The sequence below is a fragment of the Misgurnus anguillicaudatus genome, chromosome 16, assembly GCF_027580225.2.
Source record: "Misgurnus anguillicaudatus chromosome 16, ASM2758022v2, whole genome shotgun sequence".
Lineage (NCBI taxonomy): Eukaryota > Metazoa > Chordata > Actinopteri > Cypriniformes > Cobitidae > Misgurnus > Misgurnus anguillicaudatus.
Window position 1 is genome coordinate 19,795,735 of NC_073352.2, and position 19,089 is coordinate 19,814,823.

Sequence of the window (19,089 nt, forward strand, 5' to 3'; positions counted from 1 at the left end):
AATAAAAACTTAACGGTTCATTATAAAAAGGTCTTTATACACCCCTGATCATATGGTTTTGTATATTATTTTGCATTTCTGTCAAGAGGTCTTTGTAAAAATTACACACTGCACCTTTAAACAAAACATATTACTTTATACAAAGTAATGCCGTTGGTTAGTAGCCTTATTTTTGTTAGGTTTAGTTACACAGAATTTATGATAAACTCGTGTATTTATACGTCATAAACTGGGGACCTTTGGCACAATCTCATGGCCCCCATTTTGAGAACCACTGCTTTAGGGAACCAAAAACGTTTTTATTTTATAACGTTGCAGCAAAAAAAAAAAAACTTCAAATTGAAATGTATATAAACACCTCTTTAAAAAAAAATGGACCCAACTCAACATATATTACCCTCATAATAAAACTTCTACCGACAAAAACCTGTACATGCAGTTGTCATTCAGTACAGAAAATGGCTTCCAGTTTTGGCTTTGACCAGCAGCGTTGAATGGAAACCATTAGCAGCTTGTGAATGTGAGGCTCCATGTCAATCTGTAAATTAAAGATCATATGAGCCCTGCTCTATGAAACCACAGCCAAGTGTCCCTACTGAGGAGCATAAAACAGAACTTGTGGACTTTGCTCATAAAATGAAACAGACTTTTTATTAGACTTTGGGACATACAATTTCTCAAAATCCAACACTGGCACTGAAGAAGAGGACTTATTTATTTATTAGTTATTTTAATCAAAATAAGTTCACTTCCTCAGACTTTGGGCCTTCAAAGTCTACGTAGGTTAAATATGTGACTAACCTGAATGTAAAACTTAAATGTAAAATATACAAATAGCAGCTTGCCCAATGCATTTTCACTTACATTTATGCATTTAGCAGACACTTACAGTGCATTACAAGGTATACATTTTATCATTATTTTTACTTGGGGTTGCAAGTTGCAAATGTACTTGTGTCATATTTAAGGTAGAAGAGCTCTCACTTGGACAGTACCCTTTCAAAAGGTACATCTTTGTTCTTAATAGGGTCATATTAGTACTTCAAAGGTACATATTGGTACCTTAGAAGTATATATCTGTCCATAAATGGGACATATATTATGACCTTTTCATTCATTTAATATGTGCAATTTCAGGAGTTTGCATTAACATGTAATCAATAGGGAATGAGATTGAGCATATTTGGCATCCTGTGCAAGAGGAGGGCTGCGAGCGCTGTATTTTTTGCCCAAACCCCCCTCTATAACTGGAGTAGATGTACTGGTGAGAGCGATGTGATGTTGTGGAGGAGGGATGCTGCAAAAACTTTCACAGCACAAAGGTGAAGGACAGCTATATATAGACACCTCTTTGTGCAGATTGGTTGGATTACATGACCATGCTCCTCCCGAATTTAGTTAAATAAACTTCATGTGTCACTACATGTAGAACATGCTGTATGTTTTTCTTACACAAGAAAAATAGCTTAACAGATATGGACATAGGAGCACAGACTCGACGTCTGCCAGTAACGCATCAATTCTGTAGAAAACCAAGATCTCGCTCAAAAATGTGTGAGTCACCCGTGTGAATATATTTTGGTCAGGACCATGCCTGGTGGCATGCCAATCACATATTTAGTTGTTGTTAAAAAAATGAGGAGGAGAAAAATGAAGTCAAGTCTTTCCAAACATTTTGCTTTAAATGTTGAATAGACACTGTGTTTAAAATGACGTCTTGTGTAATTCAATAATCCTTGTGCTAATCCTGAACAAATGCAGTGCTTTCCATTCACAGAGTAAAACATTCTACTCATAGTTCTGTTAAACAAAACTGCCATCTACAATTACTTTAAAAACAAGTGCAACTACAACTACAAAAGGTTCTCACATGGAGTAGAAAGCAAAGGCATGTGCACACTGTTCACACTGCATGTAAACCACTTTCTTTTGAAGTAAAAAAGTGGTTTCAGATGGTTTAAAAAAACATGACCTGAACTTGCTTTGGCCTCAGCAACCGTCTCACTACTGGTTCCAATGAAACCTTTTAAGTCTGGCAAAAATCATTCTGTACACTCTTTGAGTACCATAATTGTACAAGGCCAGTAAAAATCATTAAGCAGATGCATGAGGAACCTTTAAGTCAATTCAAATTGGAAAATGTCCTCCTGGTGCTAAAAGAAACAAGTATGTTCCTTTAAATAAAAAAACGTATCGTGCCGTTTTAATGACCCTTTCCTTAAACCCTTACCGGTTTCCAAAATCTCTTCCTGAGCATCACAGCTGGGTCTTATTTTCCCCCTTCTCTTTGTGGAAGTGGTGAAGGGGAGTGATTGCTTGTTTAAACAGAAAGAGCAGGGCTGCCCCCATGGTCCTGGGTTTCCAGTAGCTGAGGTAGACCACAGAGAAACCGAATTCTGCTTTTCCAACATGGCGGTCCATTGCCATGGAATGCAAAACCAAGAGTCGGCCAAAACTTAAAAGTCCAGGCCGCTCATTTTTCTACATTTCATCATCAGAGAAACCTTCAACTAGAGAATCTGAAGCACACATTTTGCTTGGCAGGGGCGTCATGCACCAATTTTTTTTAAGGGGGCACAGTGTGCACAGCTCACAGAAATGTGTGCATACACAGACATCAAACGAAACATTATAGAGCTTTCAGTCTTTTCCATGGCACTTATATTTCTAACAAACTGAACACCACTGCTTTCATGCAAAAACCTCCAAAATAAAAATGTTGACTAACTTTCAAATCAAATACTATTGAATAATGACATATTTGTATCATATTTACATCCGAAACTGCATGTTTTATTTATTTAAGTTTTAATAAATGACTTGTTTAATTGTGTCATAATGCATTATCAACTATAAAATTAACTGCATTATCCTATAAAATTAATGTCATTTTAAATCCATTAAGTATATAACGAAAGTGACAAACTATAATTGATTTTAATGTTTAATAATGATGTGTATATAAAATTATTAGAGGAACGCATTACTGGATCAATTTTACCTCAGATGTGAGCATGTGTGATTCCACGCCACCGTGAACTCTGGCGAACTTTGTACTAAGAAGATGAATCTAGAAATCTAATATAACGTTGAGACGGTCACATTTTAAACCATACAGTTTCGACACAGAGGAGGTTAACCGCACATTACCGTACTGGGGTTTTGGAAATGTTGTGAGCGTTTCTTACACGTTTTAATTCCTCAGATAGCAAAATGCCCGTGAGCACACTCAGACTACGACTGCGCTATCTGCAGTGCCTGCCGCCAGAATTAAGTAATGTTACACAATCAAAACGACAAAAATTTCTGAAAAATGACAAGGATGCAGCACATAATTAAGCAATGTCGCTCGAGTAGGAGTGTGGTGTGGCTCTATATCATCACGGCTGTGATTAGGCCAGAGGCACGAGGCCGTAGGCCGAGTGCAGGAGGCAGTCACAGCCGTGATGATATAGAGCTATGTCACACGACTCCGAGAGCGATATTGCTTTTATACAACAGTTCGACGGCACACGTTTGAAAAACGAAGTTATTTTAAAAGCCTCTTTGTTTGAGAACTACTTCTTCCGCCACTTATTTGAGGGCGGCCAGAATGACAGGTAAAACTTTCGGCTGCTTTGAAGCTCATACAACTCAATGGACGGAAAAGCTGTTACTTTATATTACTGTTTCTTGGTCACAAAGTGTAGTTTTAAGATTAGTTCAGTCGAGAATGTATCTGTATTATATTTAAATCTGCAGTCGATTAGTAAAGATAGCGCCTGTTTGAACGTTTGCTTAGTGAGATTCGGTACGAATGAGAACCAAAGCATGAGCGGACGTCAGTGTTCACTCGCCCCGCTGACCACCGCCCTCTCTGGGCTACATCTCTGAAAGGGATTCCCTGGCTCTCATGTTGGCCTTGTTTGTTTATGATCGTCAAAATGAGATCAAATCAGCAGTATTTGGTGTCATGATCAAACTAGTACTTGTTTTTTATTCATATTTAGTGTCTTTTGTGTTGTTATTGTTTTGGCGCGAGGTAAAAGTTAATAAAACTATGCTTGTGTAACGTTACTATTGCTTTCTCATTCATTCTTAACGCGATACGAGCACTCGATTATTATTATTAAACTTTGTTCTTGTCAGTACTATACAAAATGTTTTTTATAAAAGTCAGAGAGATGTTTTTGCATGCTGCTTATAAATATATCAGTGGCGATATCTCATAACATGTTTTAATAGTCACGTCACGATAAAGTAAATGATCAATGTGCTTACCTGCAGTTCCACAGTGTTTTCGCGTTCTGATAAGAAATATAGCTCCAGAAAAAAACGAGTGTCTATATTCCTCTTTCCAAGTGTTAATCGTCCACACGATGTGACAAGACATTTCTCCCATTAACTTTATTAATAACTTCTGATTGGGGATTCACAGACTGATTTATGAGCTAGTGAACTAATGAGACACACGGAGAGTGATTCAAACAGCGCGTCTGTGTTTTTCCATTCAGAGATGAGCCTGCTTAGGACCTCCATTCACTAGGTGGCGGAATAATACGAAAGGTGAAGCGGTTACAGTGCCGTTATCAGCACAATATCGTATTGCTCTTAGCCAATCAGATTCGAGAACCAGAAAGAACTGTTGTATAATTGATAATATTGTGCATATTAAACAGATTAAATGGACGCTTCTTTGATTTTGAGGTTGCATGCAAAATCCATTTGACTCAACGTGCCCCCTCAGTTTGAATGGGCATGACGCCTCTGTTGCTTGGCATCAACACACTGCAAAGATGATGATTAAAAACCTGAGTTATAAACTTGAGTGCTGTAAACACTGTAACAACTGTTACCTTAATAACCCTGAAGAGTTTACTTGGTTTGTGAAAAGTGAGTAGAAGGAAGACTACCTAAACAATAATGTTACACAACAGCCAATGCAATAACATTCAGTAATGTGCAGGTGCTAACCACACACACTTGAGTGAAGAACATTGATCTCTGTAAATGTCTGATCTTATCTACTTCATTTGTTTGTGTTGTCAGGTTTACTTGAAAAATATCTCATCTAGAGTTATGTTTTTTGACATATGTTTTGTTAGTTACGTCATAGTGTACAAGACTGATCACTTATCTGTATGCTGGCAAACCTCTGTGTGCTACTATAGTCATTTGTACAAGTCAGACAGATGATATATGAAAAGCCAATGTTAAACCTGTCAAGAAGGAACTTGTTGTCTTCAATAGATACTGTACCTTTCGATCCGAAACCAATGCACACTACAAATGAGCATTGTTTAAAATTATTTTTGTAATACTGCATTGCTCGTATACTGTAAGTCAACAATGTTAACACTGCAAATGTGCATCATTGCACACTGACTCAAAAAGCAGCCACGAGCCTACCGTACAAAAACCTAAACCCCAATTGTGTGAGTCAGGACTGGAGGAGGCTGGGGAAGCAGTGCTGGAATTGAAGGTTTGCTCGACTTCCTCCTCCACAAACACTATAAATAGAGCTCCATTCAGACACACCTTCACTGATGTGAGTTATAACCAAAGAAAGCCAAAACACATGTCCCTCCAGCAATAATAAAAAACCACCACAGCGAATAAAGAGTACAGAATGTGCTCATATAATGTGCTCATTTTATCCCACATAATAACATCCTTAATTTTGAATTTGAAATAAATCAAACATAAAATAACTAAATAATCAAAAGGGTACCAGTCCTATATTTTATGCTATTACTTAGATTTACTTTTCCACTATCAGAGTGTTGGTGATGATTTTGCAACCCTTCTGTTTTTGTTTTACCAAGGTTCAGAAAGAGGTTCAGCAATTCCCAGCCAAGCAATGGCTCCAGCATTTTAATAATAAGGGGTATGAGATTAACTAAAAGGTGACCGTGGACCACAAAAGCAGCCATAAGTAGAACAGGTATATTTATAGCAATAGCCAACAATACATTATATGTACAGTATGGGTCAAACAATAATTTCTCTTTTATGCCAAAAATCATTAAATAAAGATCATGTTGCATGAAGTTAGTACCCAGTCTCATGTAGATGCATATAAATAGCACGAAGTGTAAAAATCGTGCAATACATATGCCAAATTCCACTTTGGCGTGCATATGATACGCCAATTACTTAAACGGTGCATCTTTTTTGTCATTTTATTTATTGGTTTCTCATTTGTTTTTAAACCATTTTCGCTTGGGTTTAGGGTTAGATTTTAGATTTGCTTAATGAGGTTATTTAATATACAGGTTTCTCTATGTTTTTATCTATATTTAAGCCATGGTCGCTTGGAGTTGGGGTTAGAGTTGGAGTTTGGGTTAGGATGTCATTTTTTTTATAACAAAAAGTTGTTCTAACCCTCAACCCAAGCGAAAATGGTAAAAAATAGCAAAAAAATTGAGAAACCAATAAATAAAACGACAAAAAGATGCACCGTTTAAGTGAAGGACTGGCGTATCATATGCACGCCAAAGTGGAATTTGGCATATGTATTGCACGATTTTTACACTTCGTGCTATTTATACGCAACTGTGTGAGACTGGGTTGGAAGTAACCTTGTAAATTTACTACTGTAAATAAAAAAAAATATTTATCATTAGTAATATGTGTTGCTTCATTTGCTTAACTTTAAATGTGATTTTCTCTATATTTACCCCCCCCCCCCCCCAGTTCCAGATATTCAAATAGTTGTATCTCGGCCAAATATTGTCATATCCTAACAAACCATACATCAACGAACAGCCTATTCATTCAAAAAAGTGACCATTATGACTGGTTTTGTGGTCCAGGGTCACAAATGATTAACTGGAAAAATAAAATATGAAAGTGTCTAATGTGTTTTTCTCTGCATGCAATTATCCATGGTCACACTTGTCCTGTCTAATTTGGTATCTCGCCACAGTCTCTGAAATAAATTATGTTTGAACAGTAAAGATGCAACCTTGATTTTACCGAGGCAGATAAAGCAAACCTTTGTTTAAATGAAAACAATGAGACCGATTTTCAATGTCGGGGCAAAGTGTTCAGACACGCTCTAAGGGCTCAATAAACAAATTTAGGGGAAAGTGGAGTCATAAAAGTTTGACAGGCATCACACATCAAAGCCAAGCATGACTATTAAATCATTTCAGGGGAATGATCCTTTTCAAATGTGCCATGTGATGCCTGTCAGGGTATAAATTAAAGGGAGGAAACTGAACCATAGCCAAGGTGGAAAACACCGTCACCCGCCCGCTGTGGGTTTCACCACCACATGAAGTGAAACATTAGGGAGAACGGAAGAATATGATTGTTACTTCAAGCTTCTTAAACGGCATTTAAGGTAGCCAGGTCATTCCAGAAGAGAAACAGTAATTACAGCTATCCTAGCTCGCTTTAAATTTTTGGGAACAGTGCAAAACTATATTTTTTAATAAAAGAGTGCACAGAATGATGCATACGATTATGTAACCCAGATTAATGTCAATCAGATCTGAATTTAATTCAGCAGAGAGCCATTATGACTCAAAACATTATTCACAGTTAAGCCACTGCATAAGTGTTTAACATAATTACACAATGTTGTACTAACTACTGGGAGTAATTTGCTACTAACCTGTTGAAGTAAAGAATAACGGATGCAGAAACCTGGGTCCGATGGAAAATATTCATCAGAGACGAAGCGGATCAGGATCTGGTTACCCTTGGATACCTGAGGCCCTGGGGGCACTTGGGAGTCACACCAACGCCCCAGTACCATCCCTCCGACAGGCTCCTCCACTTCCACATAATCATACCTATAACAACAGGTACACTGTGTTAGTACAAGAGCTTAATGAATCACTAGCAATCGTGTAAAATATAAGATAAAAAAAGTCAGTGCATTTATAGTTAGTGACATCAAATATATTTAATAGATGTTCATGTCCTGCACGTTGGTGTTGATGTCACAATCATGTTGCACTGTGGGCTATGGAGCTGCCTTAAAGGGTTAGTCCATTTTCTTAAAAAAAATCCAGATAATTTACCCACCACCATGCCACCAAAATGTTCAGTCGAGAGGAAATTATGTTTTTTGAAGAAAATATCCAGGATTTTTCTCGTTTTAATGGACTTTAATGGACCCCAACACTTAACAGTTTTAATGCAGTTTAAAATTGCAGTTTTAAAGGACTCTAAACAATCCCAAACGAGTCATAAGGGTCTTATCTAGCGAAACGATTGTCATTTTTTGCAAGAAAAAAAAAAAATAGGCACCTATAAACAACAACTTCTCGTCTTCTTCCGGTTGTGTGACGTCACGTAATACGTCATCACGTTAAGAGGTCATGAATGACATATCGAAACCAAGTGTGGAGAAAGGACCATTCCGATGTTGTTGTATGTCGAATGATACTAATTAATGTCTTTGTGTCAGTTTGTTGTTTAAAATGGTCCGCAAATGTACGTTTCTTATATGTAACACGTGACCTTTCGACATCATTGCGCAATTACGTTAGGTCGCGCTTGCGCATCACATGACCGGAGGTGGTTTAAAAGTGCATATTTTTTATTTTTCTTGCCAAAAATGACAATCGTTTCGCTAGATAAGACCCTTATGCCTCATTTGAGATCGTTTAGAGTCCTTTGCAACTGCAATTTTAAACTGCATTAAAACTGTTAAGTGTTGGGGTCTATAAAAGTCCATTAAAATGTGAAAAATCCTATAATGTTTTCCTCAAAAAACATAATTTCTTCTTGACTGAGCAGAAAAAGACATCAACATTTGGGATGACATGGTGGTAAGTAAATTACCTGAATTTTTTTAAGAAAATGGACTAACCCTTTAAGTTTACATATGAAGACGACTTGCTTTCTATCAAAATCAAGAGGACAAGGGTCTGTCTGCCAAAAAATCTTCCCTTGTCCACTTGATGAAGTCAAAACAGCTGCAGGGATTCCTCCAATGGGGAGCGCTTGAGGAAGTTTGCGAGTGGATGTCTAAAAATAGACCTTAACAGAGTCAATGAAGCCCTGCTGGCAGGGTGTAATAATGCACTTGATGCTTACTGTGCCACATCACTGCTGCCATAAATCCAGAATCATGTCCTTCCTATTGGCTACTAGCCCTCGACATGAGCCTGAAAGTGTTGCAATGATGATTATAATAGAGGATAATTATTCGGTGCAACTACTGTACAGTATATAGCCAATTCATCACTGTCCTGTATTATGTAGCATCGTAAATATGTTATGGTCTAATGCTATATGTGGCTGAACAGGGAGCTATAGCAATGAGGTTATTTACACAAAATTGTAAACACAAAACATTAATACAGAAAGATGGAGACCAAATAAAGTAAAAATACAAAGAGACAGAGAGCACTATTGAGACTAACTAAGCTAAAATAAGCTTGGTGAGATTATAAAAGCGCTATTGACACGTTAGCTCATAAATGTTATTTATCTTTATTTGATCTCGAGTTAATATGGTAACCCATTAGGCTTTTCATAAGCTACAATTGCTGTGGCCTAGAAATATATTCTCACGAGAGTTTAATGAACCATATGAGCTATGAACCGAAGCATAGCTAAATGCATTATCTCAATCACCCTAATGGCTCTTCAGACCACAGAGAGGAAATCATGAAAGCTAAATGTATCTGTTGCTGCATATTCTCAGACATCCCAAATCACATTTCGGCAATGAAGGAGTTTTCTGTACTATATTTACTTTAGGGAAATCACACCTAATTAAATGATAATCCAAGACGATGGACACGACAATAGATCCGGACAGCATCGTGCTCCACAGCATTTCTCTTATCCAGTTGTTTCTTATGATCCCAAAGACCAAAATATCACCTTTTAACTTAAACCTACAACTTTAATACTAGGCTAATGATTTTCAAATATTAGCATTTGTCAAGCACATCGTGCCAGAAAAAATAAATAAAAATGTTGCCGTACTTCACAATTTACTTTCCTGATTCTGCTTGGATACTGCTGAACCAGTGAATATGTACACAAATAATGCACCCCTTTTGAAAAAAAAAACCTTTAAATTACCACCCGGTGCCCGCATTTAGTTTTACACTGAAAAAATTACTTTCTTTCTTGCTTAGTATTTTTGTCTTGTTTAAGTAAAAATATTCTTAAATTAAAACGTATTTTCTTGATGAGCAAAATGACCTAGGAAAATAAATCTAGTTTTTAGACAAAAAATATAGGGGCGGTTTCCCGGACAGGGATTAGACTAGTCCTAGACTTAAACAATTTTAAGAGCTCTCCAAAAAGAAAACAAATTTCACTTAAAGATCTTAAAATACATCAGGGCCCTTTGTTTTACTTCAAGATGCACACAGGTAATGTTTTTAGTAAGGCATGTTGTTTAAAACTAGTTATATTTCCTAATTAAACCAAGGCCTAGTCCTGGATTAAGCTAATCCTGGTCCGGGAAACCGCCCCATAAAGTTTAAGCAAATTTGTGCATAAAACAAGCAAAAAAAATCTGCCAATGGAAAAATAAAAATTCTCTTGAATTAAAGGTGCAGTGTGTAAATTTTAGTGGCATCTAGTGTTGAGGTTGCAAATTGCCGCCAACAACTCAGTTTGCAGCTCACCCTTCGCTTTTGAAATGCATAGAAAAGCTACGGTAGCTGCCAGAGGACAAACATATAAGAGCTTCTGTAAAAAACATGGCGGCACAAAATGGCGACTTCCATGTAAGGGGACCCTCTGTGCATGTAGATAAAACGTCTCATTCTAAGGTAATAAAACATAACGGTTCATTATGAAATGTCTTTATACACCCCTGATAATATAGTTTTGTATATTATTTTGCATTTCTGTCAAGAGAGCCTTTTAAAAATTACACACTGCACCTTTAAGTGTTTATAAAAAAGTACAGTTATTTCAAGAAAATTTTTCCCACTTCATTGGCAGACTTTTTTTGTTTGTTTCAAGTAATGATTTACTTAAAGTTTATATTTTTTGTCCAAAAACTAGACTTGTCATTTTGCTCATCAAGAAAATTGATCTTAATTTAACAATTTTAAGATATTTTTTAATGAAAACAAGCCTACTACTAAGTAAGAAAGTCCTTTTTTGGCTAAAAAAGTTTGTAAATCACATGCATTCTATAACACACTTTATTTCTGTAAAAAGTAAATATTTTAATTGATATACTCACTATAGCAGTGCATATTGCGTGGTTTAAATAGACTGCGGGTGGCATGTAAAAAACAGTTTACAGAAATTTACCCAACACTCCCATATCTCTCACATAACCCTCTTTTGGGATCAAAATTACAGCCTTTTTATGTAACTTGGCCTGAACCCGAATTCACTGGCCTTTCTTTAATAAAGAAAAGAAATTGTAGAGGTTGTGGTTGTGTTATTCCTGCCTGCGTGGCCTAAATGTTCCTACAGTGTTCAATAAAGGCTGGTTTAAGTGGCAGATGTCTGGTACAATTCATATGATTGGACAACCATACGTTCCTTTTTCTGCAGATGTCAACACAGAGCCTTTGACTATCTGATGACACGGTTTATTTTCTACCCTGCTCGACACTAACATTTCAGACCACATTCAATGAAAACAACACGAGGCATCACAGAGAGACACGTGTGATAGCAAAGACCCCGTGATATCAAGCAGCAGTATGCTAGCTGAAGAATTAAAGGACGACTTTGCCCGATTTGAGAGAGAGCCGAACATCACCTCATCTGGACTCTGCAGATTGCCTGCTTGTTCTCCAGACAAACAAGGTCAAGTGTGATCTGAGAGCTGGGAATGCCAAAAAGGTGGCTGGACCAGACAAGATACCAGGCAGGGTCCTCCGAGACTGTGCTCATCAGTTTGCAGAGGTTTTCACAGATATCTTTAATCTCTCATTAGCACATGCCTAAAAAAAAATGGCTACTGTCATTTCAGTGCACAAGCAATCTAACATCACCTCCCTAAATGATTATAGGCTAATAGCATTAACACCTACTAAATCCAAGTGCGTCAAAAAACTAATCTTGGGACACATTAAATCAGTACTTCCTACCATCCTAGACCAACATCAATATAGGTCAAACTGAGAATGCCATAAACAGTGCTCTCTTTCTAGGCGTACATGCATACCTAAGCTATGAGAGAACCTGTCACAGAAGTATGAAAGAGCCAAAAACATTTAAGAAAATATGGCACATCACCAGAAATATCCCTTTCGTAGTACATAATGCTAAAATTAAATACTTGAATAAGACTCACATAGACTTCAGCTCATTAGAGATTAATATCTTATGAAGGAGCTACAAAGCAACATAGATGACTTATAGGCTTGACAAATGACAGCCAGAGATGAAGTGTGTGTGCGACAAAGACAATTCGATGGAGGCACATACAGATTACACCTGGAGATACAAACTATGTACTGTGATGCTTAATTATATTGCAATATAGTAGGAAAGGAACTCAAAGATCTACGACAGGAATTGTGTACATATCCTTGCCACATGGGGCCATGCATTGTCATCCTGGAACATAAAGTGATGGTCGTAGATGAATGGCACAACAATGGGCCTCAGGATCTTGTCACAATATCTCTGTGCATTCAAAATGCCATCAATAAAATGCACCGGTGTTCATTGTCCATAACATTCACCTGCCCATACCATAACCCCACCACCACTCCATTTACAACATTGACACCAGCAATCCACTCACCCACACGACTCCATACACGCCGTCTGCCCTGTACAATGAAAACCAGGATTCATCCGGTGGAAAAATAAATATTTAATTCACGGGCAACAGCTCTGGTGGACATTCCTGCAGTTAGCATGCCAATTGCACACCCCCTAAAAACTTGCGACATTGTAAAATTTCCAAAAACATTCAGAAAATATGTATAAGCTCCTTTCATCTGAAGTACACAAAAGAAGATTTTTTGATAAATAATGGTAAGCACAAGGTTGACAGTACCCGGGTGATTCTCACGAAAACTTGGTTTTAAAAATGTCAAGCATGAAAATGTAAAAATTGCTTAAATTTACTTTTTTCCCACCAGACATTGAAAAACAAAGTCTGGAGTAAATGGGAACTTTAATTTCAAAACTTTTACTTATCATTTAACACTTTTTGTAACATAATTTAAAAAATTTGTCCTAAAAATTCTCATTACCGCAACAGTGAGAAAACATCAACACTGACATATTTTCAAAATGACATGACAAACCTGAAAGAACAAAATTTGGAGATTCTGCACATGCATTTAAAATCAAAGTATTATGCTTCTATTAATTAAATTAACATTTAATAAGCATCTGTTGCGGTAATGATAATCAAAATGTTGTGTAAGCATTCTGACAAGACAATTTTTCAAATTAACTGTAAAAAATTATCTTACCTGGTAGCCATCTTGAAGTAACTGGTCCATGTGCTTGGTCACTCAAAATCAAACTTTATTAAAATTCTGTATGTGTGCTTAAACTGTTCTTAAAAAGTGTTGCGGAGGATGAGAACATCAGGCATGGACACATCATTTTCCTAATTTTTCTTCATTATTATTATACATGAATATTCAGTAAACATTTTTTCTGTCATCTAAAGTAGTCTAGCAAAACATCCATTTATTTTTTTTCTTAATATTTTTGTGTTAATTTTATTAAATTACAACATAACGCATGTTCAAACACAGCCGGACACATTGCGGTAATGAGAATTTCAGCAGAAAATGAGATAAAATTTAAAATTATAAATTCTTATGTTGAAATCACACATTGTGCAAGGTAGAACACAGTATTGTGTTAATTCTGATGCTTTTTAATGTTACTATATTACACATTTTAAAGCTAAAATTAGTGCCGTGGTGTTTCAATGGTTTCGTAAGAATCACCCACCCATTGTATTTGTTTTTTCTATTATGGAAGTCTCCACAAATTATTTTGTGTTCACCAAAAGAAAGAAACTCAGGTTTAGAACAATATGAGAGTAAGTAAATGATTGCAGCTTTTTTATTTTTAGATTTTAAAGAGTGAACTTTACAGTAGCACATTATATAATCAAAATTCAATAGAAAACTGAATCTTATTCAATGCAATACTAACAAACATTTTGAGAGTTTTTGATCTTTCCCTATAACAGACAAGCTATACTTCAACAGAAACTAGTTGCCCTGGAGTGTTACACCAAGATGGCCGCTGAATGAACTGAATTGCCCTAAAGGGACTTTGTACTCACAAACAAACTCTATCACCCACATAGGTCAAATACACCCTCGTTGCACCATCGTCTACACTTCCTCCCTAGGGCCAGAAAATCTGATCTAAACAAAGTGGATGTGCAAGTTCACACAGTGTCATATATGATTCGTCATGTTACTGTATGTTTACATACTGTACGTTCTACAGATCTTGGATCAGTTACATGGACCAATGGGAAGACAGTACGGGGAACTGGTTTGTTAAAGTTAAAAATATGAGCAATTAACAACTAGTCACTGGGAGGTGCTCTATATGTAACTGGCAAGACTTCAAAAAAAGAATAACATACATGTGCAGTAAGTGTATCGTCTAATTGATTATTGACACTTAAGAATTTATACATGAAGTAAAACCATATTGATTTACATGTTCAAGCAGAACAACACAGTATGCCACATTAATCATGAGAGAAGTCAACCAAAACCTTGGTTTCATTGCAGCCATTGAAGAAACATTTCACGGGTAACGTTTCCAAGTCAACAAGACAGATAGTAGAAAATATATTTATCAATAATTGGCAAAGACATGATTTCCACCTTTATTCCTCATGACTCTAACATTCAAAAAAAGGTTGTCATTAAAATTCATCCAACGGTAAATGCCCGCAATCGATTGCACCAGACAACGAAACACAAACAGAAGCAAGTCTGTAATTGAAAGGGTCTTAATGTAGCTAGGCTGGGCCGTGTGTGACCCGGTGTGTGCGAGTGCACGTCTGCAGTTGTGTGTAAGAGATCTCTCCAGAATCTCAAACAGATGCTATGAAGTTACAAGACGCAACGAAAAGCAGCAAGGGCCATTCTCAATGTCACCATATCAGTCATGATGAAAATAAATATATAAATGAACGTAATGACTTTAAGGGTGGGCTTTTCATTATTCATCATCCCCCTCGTAGCACAGCCAATCTCCCAAATGGCCTCCCCTTGACTCTAAATCTTAAAAATGGATTTGGTCACAACAAGCACATACATCTCCGCTGTAATCCCCCGCCCCTTCCCACATACACTTCATACTTCATATAGTGCTTCCTTGTATATAGGTGCTTTATCTTGCGCTATGAGACCCTGTCAAGAGAACGCAATTGGTGCCTGATACGAGTTGTTTAGTAGAGCCGATTTGTCGCATAACACAGAGCAAATATCCGAGCGCCTGAAAGAAAACATTTCTCAAGCTCTCAAATCTTTTACATCCCCTCTTATTTACAGATACGGTACAGACTTGGTGCTATATTAAAACGTGTGTGTGTGTGTATAAATCAAGTGTCATTTTCACATCTACAAGAAGGTCAACTGAAAATGATTTTTTTTTTGCTCTTGTTTGTTTTCATTTAACTCTGAAATGTGTTCATTTCAAAATGTAATATACACTCACCTAAAGGATTATTAGGAACACATGTTTAATTCCTCATTAATGCAATTATCTAATTAACCAATCACGTGTCAGTTGCTTCAATGCATTTAGGGGTGTGGTCCTAGTCAAGACAATCTCCTGAACTCCAGACTGAATGTCAGAATGGAAAAGAAATGTGATTTAAGCAATTTTGAGCGTGGCATGGTTATTGGTGCCAGACGGGCCGGTCTGAGTATTTCACAATCTGCTCAGTTACTGGGATTTTTCAGCACAAACATTTCAAGGGTTAACAAAGAATGGTGTGAAAAGGGAAAAGCATCCAGTATGCGGCGGTCCTTTGGGCGAAAATGCCTTGTTGATGCTAGAGGTCAGAGGAGAATGGGCCGACTGATTCAAGATGATAGAAGAGGAACTTTGACTGAAATTACCACTCGCTACAACCGAGGTATGCAGCAAAGCATTTGGAAAGCCACAACACGCACAACCTTGAAGCAAATGGGCTACAACAGCAGAAGACCCAACAGGGTACCACTCATCTCCACTACAAATAGGAAAAAGAGGCTACAGTTTGAACGAGCTCACCAAAATTGGACAGTTGAAGACTGGAAAAATGTTGCCTGGTCTGATAAGTCTCGATTTCTGTTGAGACATTCAGATGGTAGAATCAGAATTTGGCGTAAACAGAATGAGAACATGGATCCATCATGCCTTGTTACCACTGTGCAGGCTGGTGGTGGTGGTGTAATGGTGTGGGGGATGTTTTCTTTGCACAATTTAGGCCCCTTAGTGCCAACTGGGCATCGTTTAAATGCCACGGCCTACCTGAGCATTGTTTATCACCATGTCCATCCCTTTATGATCACCATGTACCCATCCTCTGATGGCTACTTCCAGCAAGATAATGCACCATGTCACAAAGCTCAAATCATTTCAAATTGGTTTCTTGAACATGACAATGAGTTCACTGTACTAAAATGGCACCCACAGTCACCAGATATCTACCCAATAGAGCATCTTTGGGGTGTGGTGGAATGGGAGTTTCATGCCCTGGATGTGCATCCCACAAATCTCCATCAACTGCAAGATACTATCCTATCAATACGGGCCAACATTTCTTAAGAATGCTTTCAGCACCTTGTTGAATCAATGCCACATAGAATTATGGCAGTTCTGAAGGTGAAAGGGGGTCAAACACAGTATTAGTAAGGTGTTCCTAATAATCCTTCAGGTGAGTGTATATTAGTAAGTGTGAAAAATGGGAGAGAAAATGGTTTTAATTTTAAAAGGGAATCATTCATGCAAAAATAATGAAACGTGACTTTAGGTTAAGATAATTGCATGTGAGGTTTGGCCCGTGACCAAAGGGTCACAGTCTCTTACTTGCAAATGCCATCTTCTGAATCCTCCAGGCCAAAGCGTTGATCAAAGGTCAGCTGGATTCGGGAAGCCTCCGTGACTGCCACCAGTCTCCACACTATAACTGTATTGCGAGGATATGTGTTGGGGAAGTTAGGACTGTGAATAATTCCCTCCCCAGTGACGGTGAGGATCTTCTCATGTTGAGACTCTTGAACTCCTTCAGTAGAGAAAAGAAAGTTGTTTATAAACTTTTACAACTCAAAACAGATTTGCAATATCATTAATAATAATAAAACTACACATCAGATAAGATATAGCTCATTCTGCAATACATCAGATGCAAATGGATTACGCAGACATTCTAGAGAGGCTGTATACTGTGTGATTTGATTGAATGATGCTGCATAATTGATCACACGCAGTGAACCAAACTCAGCGTCTTTGGTTTTAATGAGCATCAATCAACCGAAAACCTGATAATCATATTAAAAGGATAGATAAAAGGAAAATGTGACAATGATTTGCAATGTCAATACCAATAAATTTAGCAGAGTGTGTTGTGCAGTTTTGCCGACACAGCAAACGTTGATACATCCCACACAATAATAATTGCCTCACCATAATAGTCTTTCATATTATAAGATCGACCACACGTAGCTATAAAGTGTTATTTACAGGGTCGCTACACCTGCCAATGACATTTCAAGAACACTGAAGCTGGTGTGAAAATCATTGCTTGGGTGATAAAAACTGATTTTACTTGTAAGAGATCTGATAGTTTAATATGCTGGAAATACACTTAACATTTACGCATTTGGCAGACACATTTGTGTCAAACAACTTGCAGTGCAGTTTTTAATCAGTATGTGTGCACCTTGGGATCGAATCCATGGCTGTTGCATAGCCATGCATTGCTTTACACAAGGTGAGCTACAAAACTCAAGTAGTTAAATGTCATTTTAAGCCCAGTGCTTCTGGTTTAGCAGAGCCGTGTTGAAATGATCTGAAATGATTACATGATTTACTCTTTACTTTGTTTTGACAAGATTTAAAGAGTTGTTGCTCCCTAGGGCAAGAATTAATAATGACTTTCTCAGTAATGGCACGCCTTCCACCTGCAGCTCTGCCAGCGAGGGCACAAAATGAGCCCCACGACTATTCAGATTTCCAAGTCTCTTTCTGCTTATGTACCTCTGCCAACATTTCACAATAGTTACCTCACAGCAAAGAGCTAATAAAAAACTAGCCTGAAAGTACTTGCTCCAAAATGGCACAGAAATGGATGATTCCTGTCCAATAAAATTGTTATTGAATTCGGAAAGTGGATTGAGTTTTACCTATCGTCTTGTCCGCAGCTCAGAGAAGATGTTTGATGTAAACAGACAGCTGTTGAAATGCAACACCAGTGCTTGGTTTTAGAGGCCTGTCACATTCAGAGCCCACCCAGGGGACATGCACACAAATTTTCTTTCACGCTTCGCTCCCCGAACACACGCACAGATCTGTCAAGCTGTGTGGCAAAGTCAGTGTCAATAGGTATTCTCATCTGTCACATTGATACTAAATCTCTAATGTCCTTCCCTGTCTATCTGAATTCACCTTATTCACCTTAAAATGTAATACAAGAGCAGCATTTTCTTGTGTAGTAGGATTTGCCGGCACATCAATGCTCAGAGGATGATAAGTTATCAACAAATGACAGTCATCGCTTCTTATCCAAGGCAAAGGATTAACAACTTGTTTCAGAGTCAAAAGATAACAATGTAAACATATTTACCACAAATGCCTAATGCTCTTATCTTCTTATTTGTGTTAGGATTAACAAATGACTTATCCTTCTATGGTCTAGATAAAATGCACCAGCAGTATGTTGTTAAAAAAAGCTCTTGCTTAAAAGAAAACTTTCAGGATTCATGATGCTTTCCACAAAAAGGTACAAAAGTTGTCACTGGGGTGGTAACTTTTCAAAAAGTGCACTTTTGTATCTAAAAGTTTCATATTTGGTCCCTCAAAGATACACATTGGTAGCTAAGAGGTACATGGGTCAATGACGTGATGTTAATTGTTGTGTCCGTATGGTTAAATTAAATGTGAAAGGGTTAAAATTTCAAAATAAATTTGCAGATTACTTGCATACATTGTCTTTTTTGAGTCTAAAAA

At 37.3% G+C, this 19,089-nt stretch overlaps 1 protein-coding gene across 1 annotated transcript in view; it reads right to left on the reverse strand.

The window, feature by feature from the left end:
- The window catches only part of pdgfc (platelet derived growth factor c), a 49,018-nt gene that overhangs the window by 4,755 nt on the left and 25,174 nt on the right, over positions 1–19,089 (reverse strand). Inside the window, exons 2-3 of the mRNA XM_073854313.1 lie at positions 16,951–17,146; positions 7,601–7,781 (exon numbers count right to left, since the gene is read on the reverse strand). Coding sequence (XP_073710414.1) covers positions 7,601–7,781; positions 16,951–17,146 — 377 coding nt within the window. The remainder of the gene's footprint in view (positions 1–7,600; positions 7,782–16,950; positions 17,147–19,089) is intronic.